General features: G+C 46.7%; 1 protein-coding gene across 3 annotated transcripts in view; it reads left to right on the plus strand.

The window, feature by feature from the left end:
- The first annotated feature begins 484 nt into the window (after positions 1-484).
- KAT2B (lysine acetyltransferase 2B) overlaps positions 485-17,226 on the plus strand; it is a 117,145-nt gene continuing 100,403 nt past the window's right edge. For all 3 annotated transcript variants that reach the window (XM_003895163.5, XM_021934909.2, XM_009201782.3), the window contains exon 1: positions 485-904. In XM_003895163.5, the coding sequence (XP_003895212.1) occupies positions 602-904 (303 nt within the window). In that variant the 5' untranslated portion in view covers positions 485-601. The remainder of the gene's footprint in view (positions 905-17,226) is intronic.

Raw genomic sequence — 17,226 nt, forward strand, 5'->3', positions numbered from 1 at the left:
GGGGAGGTGGCCAGCAGGTGCCTGGGCTCCAGTCCCCTACCCCCACCCTCGTCCCCACCCTCACCCACACCCAGGGATTGGCCTCGCCCCCTGGCGGGCGAGCAGTAGGTGTCGAGGCACTGGGGTGGGGGGTGCAAACCCCGCGGGCAGCGGAAAAGAGGCCGTGGGGGGCCTCCTGGCCCCGGCACACACTGCGAGGCTGGCACCCGCCCGCACGCACACCCAGTCCGCAGCCCCGAAGAACATGTCCGCAGCCAGGGCGCGGAGCAGAGTCCCGGGCAGGATAACCAAGGGAGGGCGTGTGCTGTGGCGGCGGTGGCAGCGGCAGCGGCAGCGGAGCCGCTAGTCCCCTCCCTCCTGGGGGAGCAGCTGCCGCCGCCGCCGCCGCCGCCGCCACCATCAGCCCGCGGGGCCCGGCCGGAGCTAGCCCGGCGAGCGGCGCGCGAGGGGGAGGGCGGGGGCGGGGAGGGGGGTGGGCGAAGGGGGCGGGAGGGCGTGGGGGGAGGGTCTCGCTCTCCCGACGACCAGAGCCCGAGAGGGAGACCCTGGCGGCGGCGGCGGCGCCTGACACTCGGCGCCTCCTGCCGTGCTCCGGGGCGGCATGTCCGAGGCTGGCGGGGCCGGGCCGGGCGGCTGCGGGGCAGGAGCCGGGGCAGGGGCAGGGCCCGGGGCGCTGCCCCCGCAGCCCGTGGTGCTGCCGCCCGCGCCCCCGCAGGGCTCCCCCTGCGCCGCTGCTGCCGGGGGCTCGGGCGCCTGCGGTCCGGCAACGGCAGTGGCTGCAGCGGGCACGGCCGAAGGACCGGGAGGCGGTGGCTCGGCCCGAATCGCCGTGAAGAAGGCGCAACTACGCTCCGCTCCGCGGGCCAAGAAACTGGAGAAACTCGGAGTGTACTCCGCCTGCAAGGTACGCGCTCGCCGTTCTCGGACCGCGGATGGGTGCTAGGGGCCCAGCCCGCGGGACCCCCCTCCCCCTCCCGCTTCCACCTCCGCCTCCCGCCTTCTGCCTTCTGCCTCTCGCCTCCCGCCTGGGGCCGCTGCACCGCGGAAGTGCTCTTGTTGCCCGAGCCCAATTAGCTTCTTCTTGGATAAGAGTCCTGCTGGGTTTGAAGAAGGGGATCACTAAGACGGAGAGCCCTTCATTCCTTCCGCTTGAAAGGAGTAGCTTCGGAATCCGAGCTCCCGGGCTACTCTGGGGTTTTGTTGCTCTGTAGGAGCTCGCTGGAGTCACTTTCGCGGGAGTGGAGCGGTGCTCTCCATGTGGTGGGCGACCCAGGGGCAGGGAAACATCTTTTGGGGGACTGAGTGGTCCCTTCTGCAGTCGATCCCTTCCCGTGTCCCACTGGGAGGAACTGGGTGCAAGGAGTCGGGGTGGAGAAGACTCCCGGACTCCTGGCGCTTTGGGAAAGCGAAGGGGAGGAAAGCGCGGGGTGCGAAGGTGGGCAGAGCCCGAGGCGAGGGTCTTGTGGCGCCTGACGCCCTCGGCTGGGGGCGGAGGCGCTGCCGCGCGCAGTGACAGCCCTGTCATTATTGTATTATTACTTGTTTAGTTAAAACGCTGTCCCAGCTGCTCGAGGTGTAAACAGGATTTGGCAAGGTGACAGCCCAGCGCCGCGGACGCTACTGCTTGGTTTGAGGACACCCATTTCTTGCTACCCACTCTCCGTGCCAGTTTAGGCATCCTGTCATCCCAGCTGCAGATCCAGATGTGGGGGCCGTGCTCCCGAGGTGGGAGGATTGCCCGAGGCCGCGGGGCAGGCTGGCCCTGCGCTGTCAGCAGCGGCTTTGTTTTGACAGGGTGACAGCTGAGGGGGGCGGGGACTTGGCCTTGTCAGCTCCTGCGGCCTGTGGCAGAGGCAGGGAAGAGACACACTCACACACACTCACACACCTCCCTGTATTCTTCCTGCCTGCTGCAAAGAGGGTCAAGTTCCCAGATTCCGGATTCCCAATTCCCACAACCAAGCTGCAGTGGCCACTTCTGAATTTTGACATAACTATTATTTATTCTACTGGAACATCTGGGTTATACTCTTCTTAGTACTTACAGGAGCTTCTTAGTCACAATGGAATGTCTGTGCTTGCTCTTTTTCCACACCGTATCCTCATGTTTATGTTGAGCACCTCTGTATCCTATACTGGTTCGATAAATATTTGTTGAGTGAATTTGGGATCTAGCCCAGTGCTCCTCAAACTTTCATGTGCATAGGAATCTCCTGGGGAAGCTGGTTAAAATGCTGATTCTGAATCAGGTGGTCTGAGGTGGAAGCTAAGAGTTTGCATTTCTGACGAACTCCCAAGTGGCACTACGCTAGTCCACAGACCACATTCCAATTCAGACCTGGACAGTATATTATTTGTCCCCGTTGAATTTAGCAGAAAAGACAGAAACAAATAATCATGCCGTGTGGTTATTTCTGAAGAAGGAATGCAAAAAAGATGAAGTGGGGAGTGTGCTTTTTGAAAGGTGCAAGCCCAGGAGTTGATCATGAAGGGCATTAGATGAATGAGAACAGGCCACTGACTGTAGTAGGCAGAAGTGAGAGCTAGGTACAGAATTAAGAACAAGGTCGTGGGTTCAGAACATACTGCTTGGGTGATGGATACACCAAAATCTCACAGATCACCACTCAAGAATTTATGTAATCAAACACCACCTGTTCCCCCAAAACCTATGAAAAAAAAAGAGCAAGGTCAATTACTTGGTGGCCTTGGCGTTTTGCAGCCAAAGTGGGCTCATGCAGGAACTGTGTCAACTCAGTGTTTCTGTCCTGGCTTTATTTTAACATTTATTTATTGGGTTATCATTACCAGCACCTCTTAAAGACTTCCTGCTGCCTGCTGTAGCTTTAATATCTGAAAACTTTCCTGAAGTTTTGGTTTTGTCTAAAACCATGAGCATATGTGGCCTGCATTGATGTTTTTGATCTTTTCAAATTTCCATGGGTGAGATGTAGCACCACTTCCAAAGTTTGAGATTTGAGTGTTTTCTGGTCACTTTCATGACCAAACAAGAGAAATAGAAAATTTATTTTAAGGCCTTTTTTTTTTTTTTTTTTTTTTTTGAAACAGGGTCTCACACTGCCTGCAGGCTGGAGTGCAGTGGCATGATGGTAGCTCACTGCAGACTCAATCTCCCTGGGCTCAGGTGATCCTCCTACATCAGCCTCCTGACTAGCTGGGGCTACAGGCATGCACCAGTACACTATTATTATTATTTTTTGTATTCTTTGTAGAGACAGGGTTTCACCTTGTTGCCCAGGCTGTTCTCGAACTCCTGAGCCCAAGCACTTTGCCCGCCTTGGCTTCCCAAAGTGCTGGGATTATAGGCATGAGCCACCATGCCCGGCTGAAAGTGTTCATTTTTATGTGTCCATTCATTCAGTAAATATTTGGAGGGTTACCAACTGGGTGTCAGGCATTGTGCTAGGTGCTGGGCCTATGACACACAGAATTTGTCCTTCAGGAGTTACTTACTATGTGTGTGCACAAGTGCATGTGTGTGCATGCATGTGTTGGGGCCTAGGGAGGAGGGCAGTGAACCAGAATTACAGAGAAGTTCAGAAAAACTACTTTCTTGGAGTACTTGCGGACCCAGTGCAGGACAATTCATAGACTGGGGCACTGGTAGGGTGGGATTGCCTTCCTGGAGGAAGTGTCAGTGGCTGCTAAGAACTCTTGGCAGGGCAGAGTGGGGTGGGGTGAAGCTTCTTGTAGTGGAGAAACTGAAAGCAGTTCTGGAAGCTTGGAGGTGGGCCAACTCCAGCCAGACCTTTGTTGCCTAGGGCCACCTGGTTGGGGGTGAGGGGTGCGTGGCCAAGAGGGCACTGAGGAGTGCAGGAATCTTAACCTGGGGAGTGACACTATCTCAGATTTGCTTTTTAAAAAAAAAAAAAAAAAATTAACTGGGCTCGATTGGATACTAGGGAGGGTAAGAGAGCAGAATCTGTGGTTCTCTCTTGGCTTGTTTCTTATGAGCAAGCCCGAAAGGACAGATTGCTCTACCTTTGCCACAGGCCCCTTGGCAAGTTAGATTAGAGAGATTAGAGAATGAGGAGGGATCTAGAAAGAGATAAGGTAGTTTGCTGGGGGGCTTTTGAAAGAAAAACAGGTCCCAGGCCTGATATAAATCTGGCCTTTAAACTTCACAAACAAAACCAAAAAAGAAGGGAGCTAACTCAGCCAGGGTGACGTGCCACACCCCAGAGAAAAGAAAAAGGAAAAAAAAAACAACAACAAAAGAAAGAAAGAAAAAGAAAAGAAACAAACAAACTTGTTTTGCAGGATCCAGATCTTTGAACTGTGTCCTGGTAAAGGTTGCTTCAGAGTCATTTTGCTTATGTGTGGCACAGCCAGAGTGATCATTAAAAATGTAGATCTAGGCCAGGCGCAGTGGCTCATACCTGTAATCCCAGCAATTTAGGAGGCTGAGGCGGGAGGATCACTTGAGTCCAGGAGTTTGAGGCCAGCCTGGGTAATATAGTGAGACTTCGTCTCTACAAAAAATAAAAAATTAGCCAGGAGTGGTGGCAGAGGTTGCAGTGAGCTGTGATTGCGCCACTGTACTCCAGCCTGGGTGACTGAGCGAGATTCTGTCTCAAAAAAAAAAAAAAAAAAAGTAGATCTGACCATGTTATACCCCAATTTCAGGCCCTATAATTTCTCTTTATTGTGGTCCAGAAGGCCCTGCATGGCCCGGCTACTGCTGTCTGTGGCTCCTTTTCAAGGCTTCAGGCACATGGTTTCCTTTCACCTAGTAAGGGGTGAGGTGGGGTAAGGGGCTTTGCACATGCTGTTCCCTGGGACTGGAAGCTCTTCTTTCCACACTTGAAAATTAGCTCCCAACCCTTCCTACAGAACTCAGATTCCTTGCCTTTCCTTTACCCTCCTGAGCAGCCTTCCCATTAGAAATTATCCAAATTCATCTGTACTCTTTCTGGTGCTTTTCTTACGATTTTTATGATTTGTATGATTATTTGATATGCATTTCGAATCTTAGATTCTTAGTGATGCGGTTATTGACTAAGGGAATGAACCAGAGAAGAGAAAGTGCAAGAAATGATTAGCTGTGATGATAGCAGTTGTGGAATTATAACTTAATCACTTCTTGACAACTGAGTAGAGATTTGTCATATAGGACAGTTCTAGGTATCCCACAGATATTGATAGGATTGGGTTATTTATTTATTTATTTATTTATTTATTTATTGAGACAGGATCTTGCTCTGTCACCCAGGCAGGAGTACAGTGGTGTGATCTTGGTTCACTGCAACCTACATCTCCCAGGCTCAAGTGATCCTTCCGCCTTAGCCTCCTGAGTAGCTGAGACCACAGGCATGCACCACCACACTCAGCTAATTTTTGTACTTTTTGGTAGAGATGGGGTTCTCCATGTTTGCCAGGCTGGTTTCAAACTCCTGGGCTCAAGCAGTCTGCCTGCCTCAACCTCCCAAAGTGCTGGAATTACAGGTGTGAGCCACCACACCTGGCGTATTTATTTATTTATTTTAGAGACAGGGTCTTGCTCTGTTGCCCAGGCTGGGGTGCACTGGCATGATCATAGCTCACTGCAGCCTTGAACCCCTTGACTCAGTTGATCCTCCCACCTCAGCCTCTTGGGTAGCTGGGTCTACAGGCCTGCACCACCATGCCTGCTTGGGATTGGGTTTTTAATGTTATAAAAGAAACCTCAAGTGAATGTATGAGTAGGCCAAATCCCAGTCTTCTTGAATTAAAGTGTATCATCTACTAACTTCAAAAGAGAAACAAAACCCATTGGCTAACCCTTCCTAAAGGAACAGGCCATTTATATTAATACATAAGGGGAGACAATAGGGTGTAGTGGTTAACATGGGCTTCCGAGTTCAGACTAATCTGAGTTCAAATTTTGGGATATCCAGCTCTGCAACCTTGGATAAGGATTTCATTTAAGCCTTTATTTTCCTGTCTGTAAAGGAATGATGCTACCCCCCTCATGGCATAACAGTGAGGTTTTAAAATGGGCTGTATTAGACATCCAGCATGGTGTGTTGCCCATGGCAAGCCCTCAGAAGGTAGGGGAGACACTGTTAACTTGGAAGTCGAGTAAGAGCAACAGACTCAGTCCTGAATCCACCCCAGCTCTGCCACTTGTGTGATCTTAGGCACAAGTCACTTAGTTTTTCTCTGAGCCTCAATGACTGCATGTATAAGGTGGTGATCATGACTTCAACCTTAAAGTTAAAAGAAAAAAGTGTCCCCAGAATTCCTAGAACATAAAGATGCTAGGTTAATGCTGGCTAAACTGAATTACCTGGTGCTTTACTCATATATCAGAGCCAGTGGCCACAAAGCATTTATGGAGAACCCAGTTGCGTAGGTTCTGGGCAAGGTGCCACATTTAAGGAGTTTCATGGACACAGGACTATAAAATTAGTCTTAATTGAAAAAATAGGGCCGGGGCGTGGTGGCTCATGCCTGTAATCCCAGCAGTTTGGGTGGCCAAGGCAGACAGATTACTTGAGCTCCCGAGTTCGAGACCAGCCTGGGCAACATGGTGAAACCCTGTCTCTACAAAAATTAGCCGGGCATGGTGGTGCATGCCTGTAGTCCCCAGCTACTCAGGAGGTTGAGGTGGGAGGATGGCTTGAGCCCAGGAGACAGAAGTTGCAGTGAGCTGAGATCATGCCACTGCAGTAGACCTTGTCTCAAAATAATAATAATAATGATTTATAATCTAGAAGTAGCACTGGCTGTAGCATATACAGAGAGCATAGGTGGATGTGCCACCATAAAAGAAAAAGCATCCTTTGTTGGCTAAGGGCTGGTGGGTGGGGCACTAGAACAAGACTTACAGTTGGAGAGCGCCCCCAACACCTTTGTATTTGTCAATCACTCCCCCAGAGAGCAAATGTCTTTTTCAATTGTCAGCATCTAGAGCAGTGGCTCTCACCAAGGAGCTATTTCACCTCCCAGGGGACGTTTGACAATGTCTGGAGACATTTTCAATCTTTGCAGTTGGGAGGAGGGAATGCAACTGACAACTAGTGAGTGGGTCAGGAATGTTGCTATACATCCCACAGTGCACAGGACAGCTCTCCCCAACAAAGAATTATCTGGTCCAGAATATTAATAGAATTAACAGAAGTTGAGAAAGCGTGTTTTAGACAAATACCCTTGCAGCACAGAAAGAAAAAAAATCAATGTTTTTTGTTTTGCCTTTTTTTTTTTTTTTTTTGAGGCTTTTTTGAGGCAGAGTCTTACTCTGTTTCCAAGGCTAGAGTGCAGTGGGCTCAGGTGATTCTTCCACCCTAGTCTCCCAAGTAGCTGGGACACAGGTGCATGTCACCATGCCTGGCTAATTTTTGTAGTTTTTATAGAGATATTTCGCCAACCTGGGTTTTGCCATGTTTAACAGGCTGGTCTTGAACTGCTGGGCTCAAGCAATTGGCCTGCCTTGGCCTTCCGAAGTGCTGGGATTACAGGCATGAACCACCACGCCTAGCCTAAACCAATGCTTTTAATATGAATTTGACTAACACTTAAAATCTGAAAAATCTCACTTTGTGAATCATGGGCACATATTTTAAACAGTTTTATTGCGGTATAATTTATAGATCATAAAACTTGCCCACTGTAACTGCAGTCAGCTGCTTTTGAATTAATGTATGTAGTTGTACATCCATCACCACAACCCAGTGTTATGACTTCTTCCATCCCCCGAGTTTCCTCTTGCCATGAGTACCTTTTTTTTTTTTTTTTGGGACGGAGTCTCACACTGTCGCCCAGGCTGTAGTGGAGTGCAGTGGTGTGATCTCAGTTTACTGCAACCTCTGCCTCCTGGGTTCAAGCAATTCGCCTGCCTCAGCCTCCCGAGTAGCTGGGATTACAGGCAAGTGCCACCATGCCGTGCTAATTTTTTTTTGTATTTTTAGTAGAGACAGGGTTTCACCATGTTGGCCAGGCTGGTCTCAGACTCCTGACCTCAGGTGATCTGCCTGCCTGCGCCTCCCAAGTGCTGGGACTACAGGCCTGAGCCACCACACAAGGCCCATGACTGCCTTTTTAAAGTGATATTTTGTATCAAATTGGTTGTTGGTTTGCAAACAGAAACTAAATTAGAAATATCTTTTTGGCAATGATTCCAATAGGCAATATTGTCACAGCAAAATACAAAACATGGAGGGAGGTGGATAAGATGTTGTTTTAAAAGATCAATCTTTAGCCACATAAGTTTATTGCCTACAATTATATCCTATGGTGACTTCTCTAAAATACAGTATCATAAAGCCAAGCATACAAAGGAAAAAATGTTTCATTTGGCAGGCATAATACAAAAAGCCTGAGAGAAAGATGTCCAAGTTTAATTCTGTGTCCTCAGAAATTTTCAGGAAAGATGGAAATTCAAGCCTGCAAAGCCTTCAGATTGCAATTTGTAGTTTTATATAACTGAGAAAGTAGTTTACGGGGCAAAACAGCAAAATCTGCTGAGGACTGTTTTGTTTTAGGAAGTGTGTGCTTGCAAATAGCGATTTGTGATGTAGCACTGTTTAAGGTTTTTATTTTGTTTTGTTTTTAAAAATCACCCGGCAGATTTAAACCCAGTTGCCTTGGTGTTAGCCAGATTTAATTCTGTGGTAGTTAAGTAAATCCATAGGGTCCCACCCTTCATAGTGACTGTGGAGGGTGAAATATACACTTTCCTGTAAGATGCCTGGGAGCAGTCAGCACATCTGCTTCTCAGCTGAATACTCAGTGTAGTGCCAATAAAATTAGGATTTTCAAGGCTCAGTGGCTTCTGATTTAGTCTGTCGTTAAGAGAAAAGTGGCTATTTGGGAAAAATTGTCAACAGTTGCCTACTCTTGCATGATACTTTTCTGCTGTGGTCATCTGATTCAAACGGGGAATTAGAACAGGCACACTGGCTACTTGCACATTTGGAGAGGAGGGGAATCCTTGCTTCCTTCCCTCTATGCTGGGTGCCCTTGGGCAGCGCCCCCCTTTTCTTTTTTTGGAGACGGAGTCTTGCTCTGTCGCCAGTCTGGAGTGCAGTGGCATGCACTGCAACCCCCGCCTCCCGGGTTAAAGTGATTCTCTCCTGCCTCAGCCTCCCCAGTAGCTGGGACTACAGGCGCGCGCCACCATGCCTGGCTAATTTTTGCATTTTTAGTAGAGACGGGGTTTCATTATGTTGGCCAGGATGGTCTCCTCTCTTGACCTCGTGATCCTCCCGCCTTGGCTTCCCAAAGTGCCAGGATTACAGGCATGAGCCACCGCGCCCGACCCGGCAGCACCTTAACTGCCTAGTTTCAGTTTCCTCTTTGGTGAAGTAGGAGTCCAGGTGCCACCTCATTGACTTATTGTGAAGATTAAATACTTCAGCATATATGAAAGTTCTTGGAACCTAGGCATTCCACAAATGTCTATTTAATTTTATTTGTAAAAAACGTTCCATTGGTATTAGCAGTTTGTGTGTTTGCCAAAGTGTTATGTCTCACGTCATTTGATTCTTCTACCCGGGGTAAGTGGAAGGTAAGGGAGGTCATTTTACTAGCAGGGAACTGAGACCCAAAGAGGTTAAGTGACTTCTTCAAGCTACAGTGGTTACTCAGGAAAACGCCCGACCAAGTAGATCCTCTTTCCTATGCACCATTTTGCCTCCTCTTCCAAAACTTTTGCCTGGGGTGGAGGGAGTCGCTTTTCTTCCAAATGGTTTCCGAAGAGGATTACATTTGTTTTAGGCATTCTACTATCATTTGAAATTTATTGTACTCCATTTGAGAGGTATGTTCTAGTCCATTGAACCTGTGCAGGCCATAAAGTAAACAAAATAAGTGTTCTTTATTACTGGCCCAGGACAGACATATACATGCTCTTGATTGTTTTAAAGGTGACAATCAAGACCGGTCACTGTGCTGGCCCAGTAGAATTCCCTGTTGAAGGAAGATGAAAGAGATACCTACTCAGGCTATAGAAGGTGCCAAATGTGTCAGAAAGTTAAGAAATTGACTGTCTTGAAAGTTTAGAAGTCCAGCTGGGCACTGTGGCTCCCCCTTGTAATCCTAGCATTTCAGGAGGCTGAGGCAGGCAGATCACTTGAGCTCAGGAGTTCGAGACCAGCCTGGGCAATACGGTGAGACCTGGTCTCTACTAAAAATACAAATATTAGCAGGGCATGGTAGCTTGCGCCTGTAGTCCCAGCTACTCAGAAGGCTGATGTGGGAGGACGGCTTGAGCCCGGGAGGCGGAGGTTGCAGTGAGCTGAGATCACACCACTGCACTCTAGCCTGGGCAATGGAGTGAGACCCTGTCTCAAAAAAAAAAAAAAAAAAAATGTAGAAGTCCCCCAACCAGTTTATATAGGACTGTTCACGCAACAGTATCTCAGCATGATAAAAAGGAGTCATTAAAAAAAATCTTTCAGTTGCATTATGCATAAAGGGCTCAAATCATGTTTACAGTGCAATTAATTTTTACATATGTATACATCTATGCAACTGCCACCTAGATGAAGCTGTAGGACATTTCCAGCATCTCAGGGGGTTTTCTTGTGCCTCCTCCCCACTCCTGGTAATCCTTATTCTGACTTCTATTACCGGTGATTAGTTTTGTCTATTCTTAAACTTTCCATAAATTGAATCATATGGTATGAATTATTTGTGTCTGGGTTCTTTCACTCAACATTATGTATGTCAGATGCATCTGTATTGTTGCGTATAGCAGTAGTTTGTAAAGACACATGTTTTTAAATTAAAAAATTAAAACATTGCCAGCAATTTTCAGGATGGAAGTCATTGGACATGGACAACCTCATGGGATGAATCTTTAACTAGGCTTTTGAAAGAAAGGATGGGAATTTGATAGTCAAATTCAGAAGAACCCGGAATGGCAGGAATGTGGATAAGAAATCAAGGAGGTGGCCGGGCATGGTGGCTCACACTTATAATCCCAGCACTTTGAGAGGCTGAGGTGGGCAGATCACTTGAGGCCAGAAGATCAAGACCAGCCTGGCCAACATGACAAAACCTTGTTTACTAAAATACAAAAATTAGCTGGGCATGGTGGCACACACCTATAGTCCCAACTTCTTTGGAGGCTGAGGCACAAGAATGACTTGAACCCAGGAGGCAGAGGTTGCAGTCAGCCAAGATCACACCACTGTACTGTAGCCTGGGTGACAGAGCGATACTCTGTCTCAAAAAAAAAAAAAAAAAAAAAATCAAGGAGGGGTACTTGGCCACGTAGATATAGATAAAGAATACGGAAAGGAAGAGAGGCAGAATGATGAGGAGATGGGTGCATGTGGGCTGATGATGTCACTGCTGGTGGTATATCTAGCCTGCATGGCTCCTTCTCCCCTGGAGTCCGTATTGGTGAGTCCTTACTGGTAAATATTCATGTGAAATCCTGTTGCCACCTGTCCCTGGTTCTGGAAGATGACTAGAGTTGTTATACATTGTAGTTGGTGAGCCATGCAGAACCATACATGTTGAGAGTGATGGCAGCTTTCCTAAAAGGTTGACCAGAGCCCAGTGCATAAAGCTCCAGTGGGCAGTGCCACCTTTGTTATATGGGCTTAGTTGATAGAGATGTTCCCGTGTTCTTTAGAACTACCTGCTGAGGCCATTAAATGCCACCCTCTCCCCAGGAACGGCAGTGAGAAGCAAAGATTACTCTATAGCTCCACAAAGATTTTTCATAACAACTGTCCCTGAAAAGTAGGATTGAATATGTGATGAGCTTGTTATTTAATGGCTTCATTCGAACCATCCACTTATAAATTAGTCTTTTCCGTAATTGATATGTTTAACCAAATGGGAATTTACTTAAAGACTGTGTGTTTGGACACATGGGGTGTTACCTCTATTGCCATTTATTTATTCATTTAACATTAAATTCCATGGGCTGCTCTGGAAGATTTCTGCTCAGGTACCTCCTGTTCAAACTTCTTAAGATAATTTATCACCTAGTTATAATTGAAATGGAATCGAGTCCTTTATAATTTTGAATCACATTCATCTCTAACATCTAATTGTGCATGTGGTTACCTGCCGCTTTGCACACTTTTCTCTCCCATGTATCTCTTTATCTTGTCCTCAAAGCCTTATTCCAGTCTGTTCTTAAATGCCAGCTTCTCAGAGAAGCCTTCGTGACTCTCCGGTCTAAACTAGCAGCACCCCATCTATCACTCCATAATCTTATCTTGTTTTGTTTTCCTTTACTGCACTTACTAATATTTGGAAATTGTATTTTAAAAAATGGTTTCTTGTCTGTTTGCCTTATGACAATAGAAGCTCCATGAAGCAGAGATTTGGGTTCATGGAGCCCGTAAGGCCTCAGACCATGAGGGGTGACAAGTTGTATGGGGATTAAATTCCATTAAATTTTCCATTAAATTCATATCCCAGGTGGATCATACCTTGCACATAGTAGGCACTTGATAAATATTTGTTGAATATGTTGATAATTTGATATTCACAGGCTTTGTGAGATTGGTGGAAAGGAAACTGTGTTGTAGAGATGGCCAGGCATGGCGGCTCATGCCTGTAATCCCAGCACTTTAGGAGGCTGAGGGGGTGATCCATCCTGGGCTATGGAGAGAGACCCTGTCTCTTAAAAAAAAAAAAAGAAAAAAAGCCTGGGCACAGTGGCTCATGCCTGTAATCCCAGCACTTTGGGAGGCCGAGGCAGTTGGATCACCTGAGGTCGGGAGTTTGAGACCAGGCTGGCCAACATAGTAAGACCCCCATCTCTACTAAAAAAAAACATGAAAATTAGCCAGGTGCGGTGGTGGGTGCCTGTAATCCCAGCTATTTGGGAGGCTGAGGCAGGAGAATTGCTTGAACCCGGGAGGTGGAGGTTGTGATGAGCTGAGATTGCACCACTGCACTCCAGCCTGGGTGACAAGAGCTAGACCCTGTCTTCAAAAAAGAAAGATGAGGAAACTAAGGTGCAGGGAGGTTTAGTAGCTAGCTTTGTGGTCTGCAGCAGGGCAGCCTCCAGCTGGGGTTGGAACAACACCTACTTATAGTTAAGTGTGGTTCCCCTTGGTTCATGGCAGACTTGATGACAAGCAACACTTATCTGATGGCGTGAACGTCTCCTACAAATCAAGCAAAGAGGAATCACCTATATTTTAATCCTCTCCAACCACTGTTTCCTCTTCTGCAAGTTACAGTTAAATTCTCAAGGCCAGGAATGGTGGCTCACGCCTATTACAGGTGTGGGATCCTACTTTTGGGTGGCCAAGGTGGGCAGATTGCTTGAGCTCAAGGGTTTGAGACCAGCCTGGGCAACATAATGAGACCCCATCTCTATAAAAATACAAAAATTAGCTGGGTGTGGTGGCACGTGTCTATAGTCTTAGCTATTCGGGAGGCTGAGGCAGGAAGATCACTTGAGTCCAGGAGGTCGAGGCTGTGGTGAGCCATGAGTGTGACGCTGCACTCTAGCCTGAGTGACGGAGTGAGACCCTGTCTCAAAAAAACATGACAAAATGAAAAAACTCACAAAGGTATCATGAGTGTTATGAGATCAGTGAGTTAAAAGCTACGAAGTGAGACAAAGTTTTAACATATAGTCTAGAAGTCTGTACGGTATTAGTAAACTTAAAAAAAATCAATTGTATGTGAAGGCATTCTTTAAACTACTATTTATATTTTTTGCTACTTTGTGGCCCACTTTAAAGTCTACAGTAGACTTTCTTTATTTGTTCTTTTACTGTTTAGGCTTATTATTTATTTCTTTTTATTTTATTTTATTTTATTTTTTGAGACGGAGTCTCACTCTGTAGCTCAGGCTGGAGTGCAGTGGCATGATCTCAGCTCACTGTAACTTCCACCTCCAGATTCAAGTGATTCTCCTGCCTCAGTCTTCTGAGTAGCTGAGATTACAGGCATGTACCACCACACCTAGCTAATTTTTGTATTTTTAATAGAGATGGGGTCTCGCTGTGTTGGCCAGGCTGGTCTCAAACTCCTAACCTCAAGTGATCCACCCGCCTCGGCCTCCCAAAGTGCTGGGATTACAGGCATGAGCCATTGTGCCTGGCTTTAGGCTTGTTTTTGTTTTTGTTTTTTGTTTTTTTTGAGGTGGAGTCTCACTCTGTCGCCCAGGCTGGAGTGCAGTGGTGCGATCTTGGCTCACTGCGACCTCTGCCTCCCGGGTTCAAGCCATTCTCTGCCTCAGCCTCCTGAGTAGCTGGGATTACAGGGGCCCGCCACCATGCCTGGCTAATTTTTGTATCTTTAGTAGAGACGGGGTTTTACCATCTTGGCCAGGTTGGTCTTGAATTCCTGACCTCGTGATCCACCCACTTTGGCCTTCCAAAGTGCTGGTATTACAGGTGTGAAGGAGATGGATGCATTTATTTTGGAAAAAAAGTGTGAATAATGTCTCTAATGATCCACTTGGAACAATACATCACTTAATCTCAGGAGGAGGCTTAGGGCAATCTTGTCAGTGTATGGGGTTGTATGGGGTTGCTTCCATTAAATTCCGTGCCATCCTAATTAGTCCCCATGCATTGCATACTCTTGGCTTGTGCAGCCTTTTGCGAGGTTTGTGCGGTATGCAGGAGGTTCCAGAAGTACGAGGATGAGACCTGAGTAATATCATAGTGATTGATGGTGGCAGTGCCAATTTGCATCAGCTCTGACAAGCTGGTGTTGAAACTAGATGGCAGAATGCCAAAGACGCCAAGGTCAGCATACTTTGAAATAACGAAGTGAGTCATGTAACTCAGGATTTGCACATACTCACAGGACTACCTGACTCATCCCACCTCTGAAGGAACACATCTGTGAGCCCCGGTTAGGGGCCTGTGGCCACTTCTCTGCTACATGTGCAAAAGGAAGCAAAAGCCACAAGGAGCCCTTTTCTTGTTGAGGAGACAGATAAGGAGTGAAAGAAGAATTAAAATGAATAATCAAGCATGAAGTCAATGCAGGGAGAAACCATCATGAGCTAGGGGCAGGTGAAAGGGTGGGAGAGAGGCCCAGCCCAGGTGGAGGGAATAGCGTAAAACCGAGCAGAGAAGCAAAACTGATGTGAGCCAGACATGAGACTAGTTTAGAACATGGACCTGGGCACCAGACTGCCTGGGTTTGAACCCTGCTGTGTGACCATAGGGAGGTTACTTATGCTTTACAAGCCTCAGATTTCGCAGCTGTAATATGGAGACAGTGATATATGTCAACTTTTTCCGTTCACTCAACAAATTGTTATTTAATGTGCCAGGTGTTGATTTAGATGCTGGTGATACAGTGACAGATGGGTCCTTATTCTTGCAGAGCTTGCTTTCTGGTAGCAGAAGCAGACAATAAGCCAGAAAATAACAGAAAGTAGTAAGTGCCTCGCAGAGAATGAAAACAGAGAATTAAATGAGAGTGCCTGGGGAATTCCTCTAGATACATGCCCAGGAAAGTCCTTCTGCAGAAGGGACACGGACTGAGGCCTGCATGTCAAGAAGTGAGGAAGAGGGTGCCGTGCAAAGACTCTGGGGCCAGAAGTGGCTTGGTGTGTGTGAGGCCTGTCAGGAGACCTGTGTGGCTAGATGGAGGTGGGTGGGGTGGGGGGCATGAATGTAGGAGATTAGGTGGAAGGGATAAATGGGGTCCAGATTGCCAACATAGAATTTTTACACAGTGATGTCAAGATCTTTAATTCTGATAAGTTTCAACAAATATGTATCAAGACACAGAACTTTTCATCTCCCTAGAAAATTTCCGCCTGCCCCTTGCTGTTCAAATCTCTCTCCCGCGGAAGGAACCACTGATCTGATTTGTGTCACTTTAAGTTAATTTAGCTATTTTTCATATAAATGTTACCACATAGTACATACTGTTCTTTCACTCAGTATATTTTTGAGATTAATCCATGTTGTTGGATGCATTGATAGTTAATTTCTGTTTATTACTGAGGAGTATTCTGATGTATGGACATACTAGTTGGTTTATCTGTTGACTTGTTAGGGACATCTGGGCTGTTTCCAGTGAATTCAAATTAGATTTCCGGTTTGAAGTGACCCCTCTGGCTGCTCTGAGAATAATAAAGTATATGAGAGAAACGGTGGATAAAGAAGGCCAGTTGGAAGTTATTGTAGTCTAGGTATGAGTAGATGGTGCCTTGGGCTAGGGTAGTAGGAATGGAGCGGTGAGAATTAGTTTGGGCTATATTGTGAGGGTAGAGGCAACAGGACCTAATTTGTTATGGGGGAGGGGGTGATGAAAAGACAGAAATGAAGGATAATGTCTAGGTTTTTGGCCTGAACAACTGAATGGATGTAGTTCCATTTACCAAGATAGAGAATACCATAGGAGAAGCAGGTTTGGGTAAGAATAAAGAGTTCTTTGTTGGAGGAGACACATTAGATATGTCTGTTAATAGAAAAATGCTGTTTTGATGATAAAACGAAATAATGTATTTAGCAACTTGGTATAGCATCTGGAACATTCAGAATGCCGCATAGATGTCAGTTACTATTACAATCAAAACAATGCTAAATAACTTGGAGGAAAAGAGAAATACGGGCAAAGAGAAACTGGGAAATAGGGTCTGCTAGGTTAGGAAGAAATGAGTTGATAGAAAGTCTTGAATTTCAGGTAGAAAATTTTGAACTGAATCCGTTTGGTAATAGTGTCCTTGCCCTTTAAGAAGGAGGAGGCACAAGGTATTTTAGAATGCCACAGAGGAGTTCTAGGTTTTGGTGTTGGCTCCTTGTCCTTTGCCAGCTGGGTGAACTCAGGCAAGCCACACCCCTTCTCTAGGCATTGAATTACTTGTCCTACAGGGTTGTTGGGAGGGGAACATGACATGATTTGGACTGCAATTGCCTTGGAAAGTAGCAAACACAAATGCTTGACGTTCTTAAGTGGTATTTTAGAGTAGAGTGATGTGAACTGGTATTAGGAGGAAGGTTGGGAGTGGGAATGTATTGGAAGAGGGGAAGAAGTATTTCTTTTAGTTGGCTGATAAGGGCCTGAACTGGGGCCCTGGCAATGAGAATGGACAAGGTATAGATCTGACAAAGTTTGAAAGAAGAATCAGTTGGCCTGGATGAGGGCATTGAGTACAGTTTAACTTTAGGAGCTGGGAGAAGGACAGTGCCAACAAAGGGAATAGGGTAGTTGAAAAGGGAGAATTGGGATGGAGGGCAAGCCTTTTTATAAAACTTACTGGGCAGAAATGCTGGATGTAGGCAGTTAGAAATGAGGGCTGGAAGTTCTGCTTTACAGGTTGGGCTGGTTATG

This window comes from Papio anubis, chromosome 2 (assembly GCF_008728515.1).
Source record: "Papio anubis isolate 15944 chromosome 2, Panubis1.0, whole genome shotgun sequence".
In the NCBI taxonomy this organism is placed as follows: domain Eukaryota; kingdom Metazoa; phylum Chordata; class Mammalia; order Primates; family Cercopithecidae; genus Papio; species Papio anubis.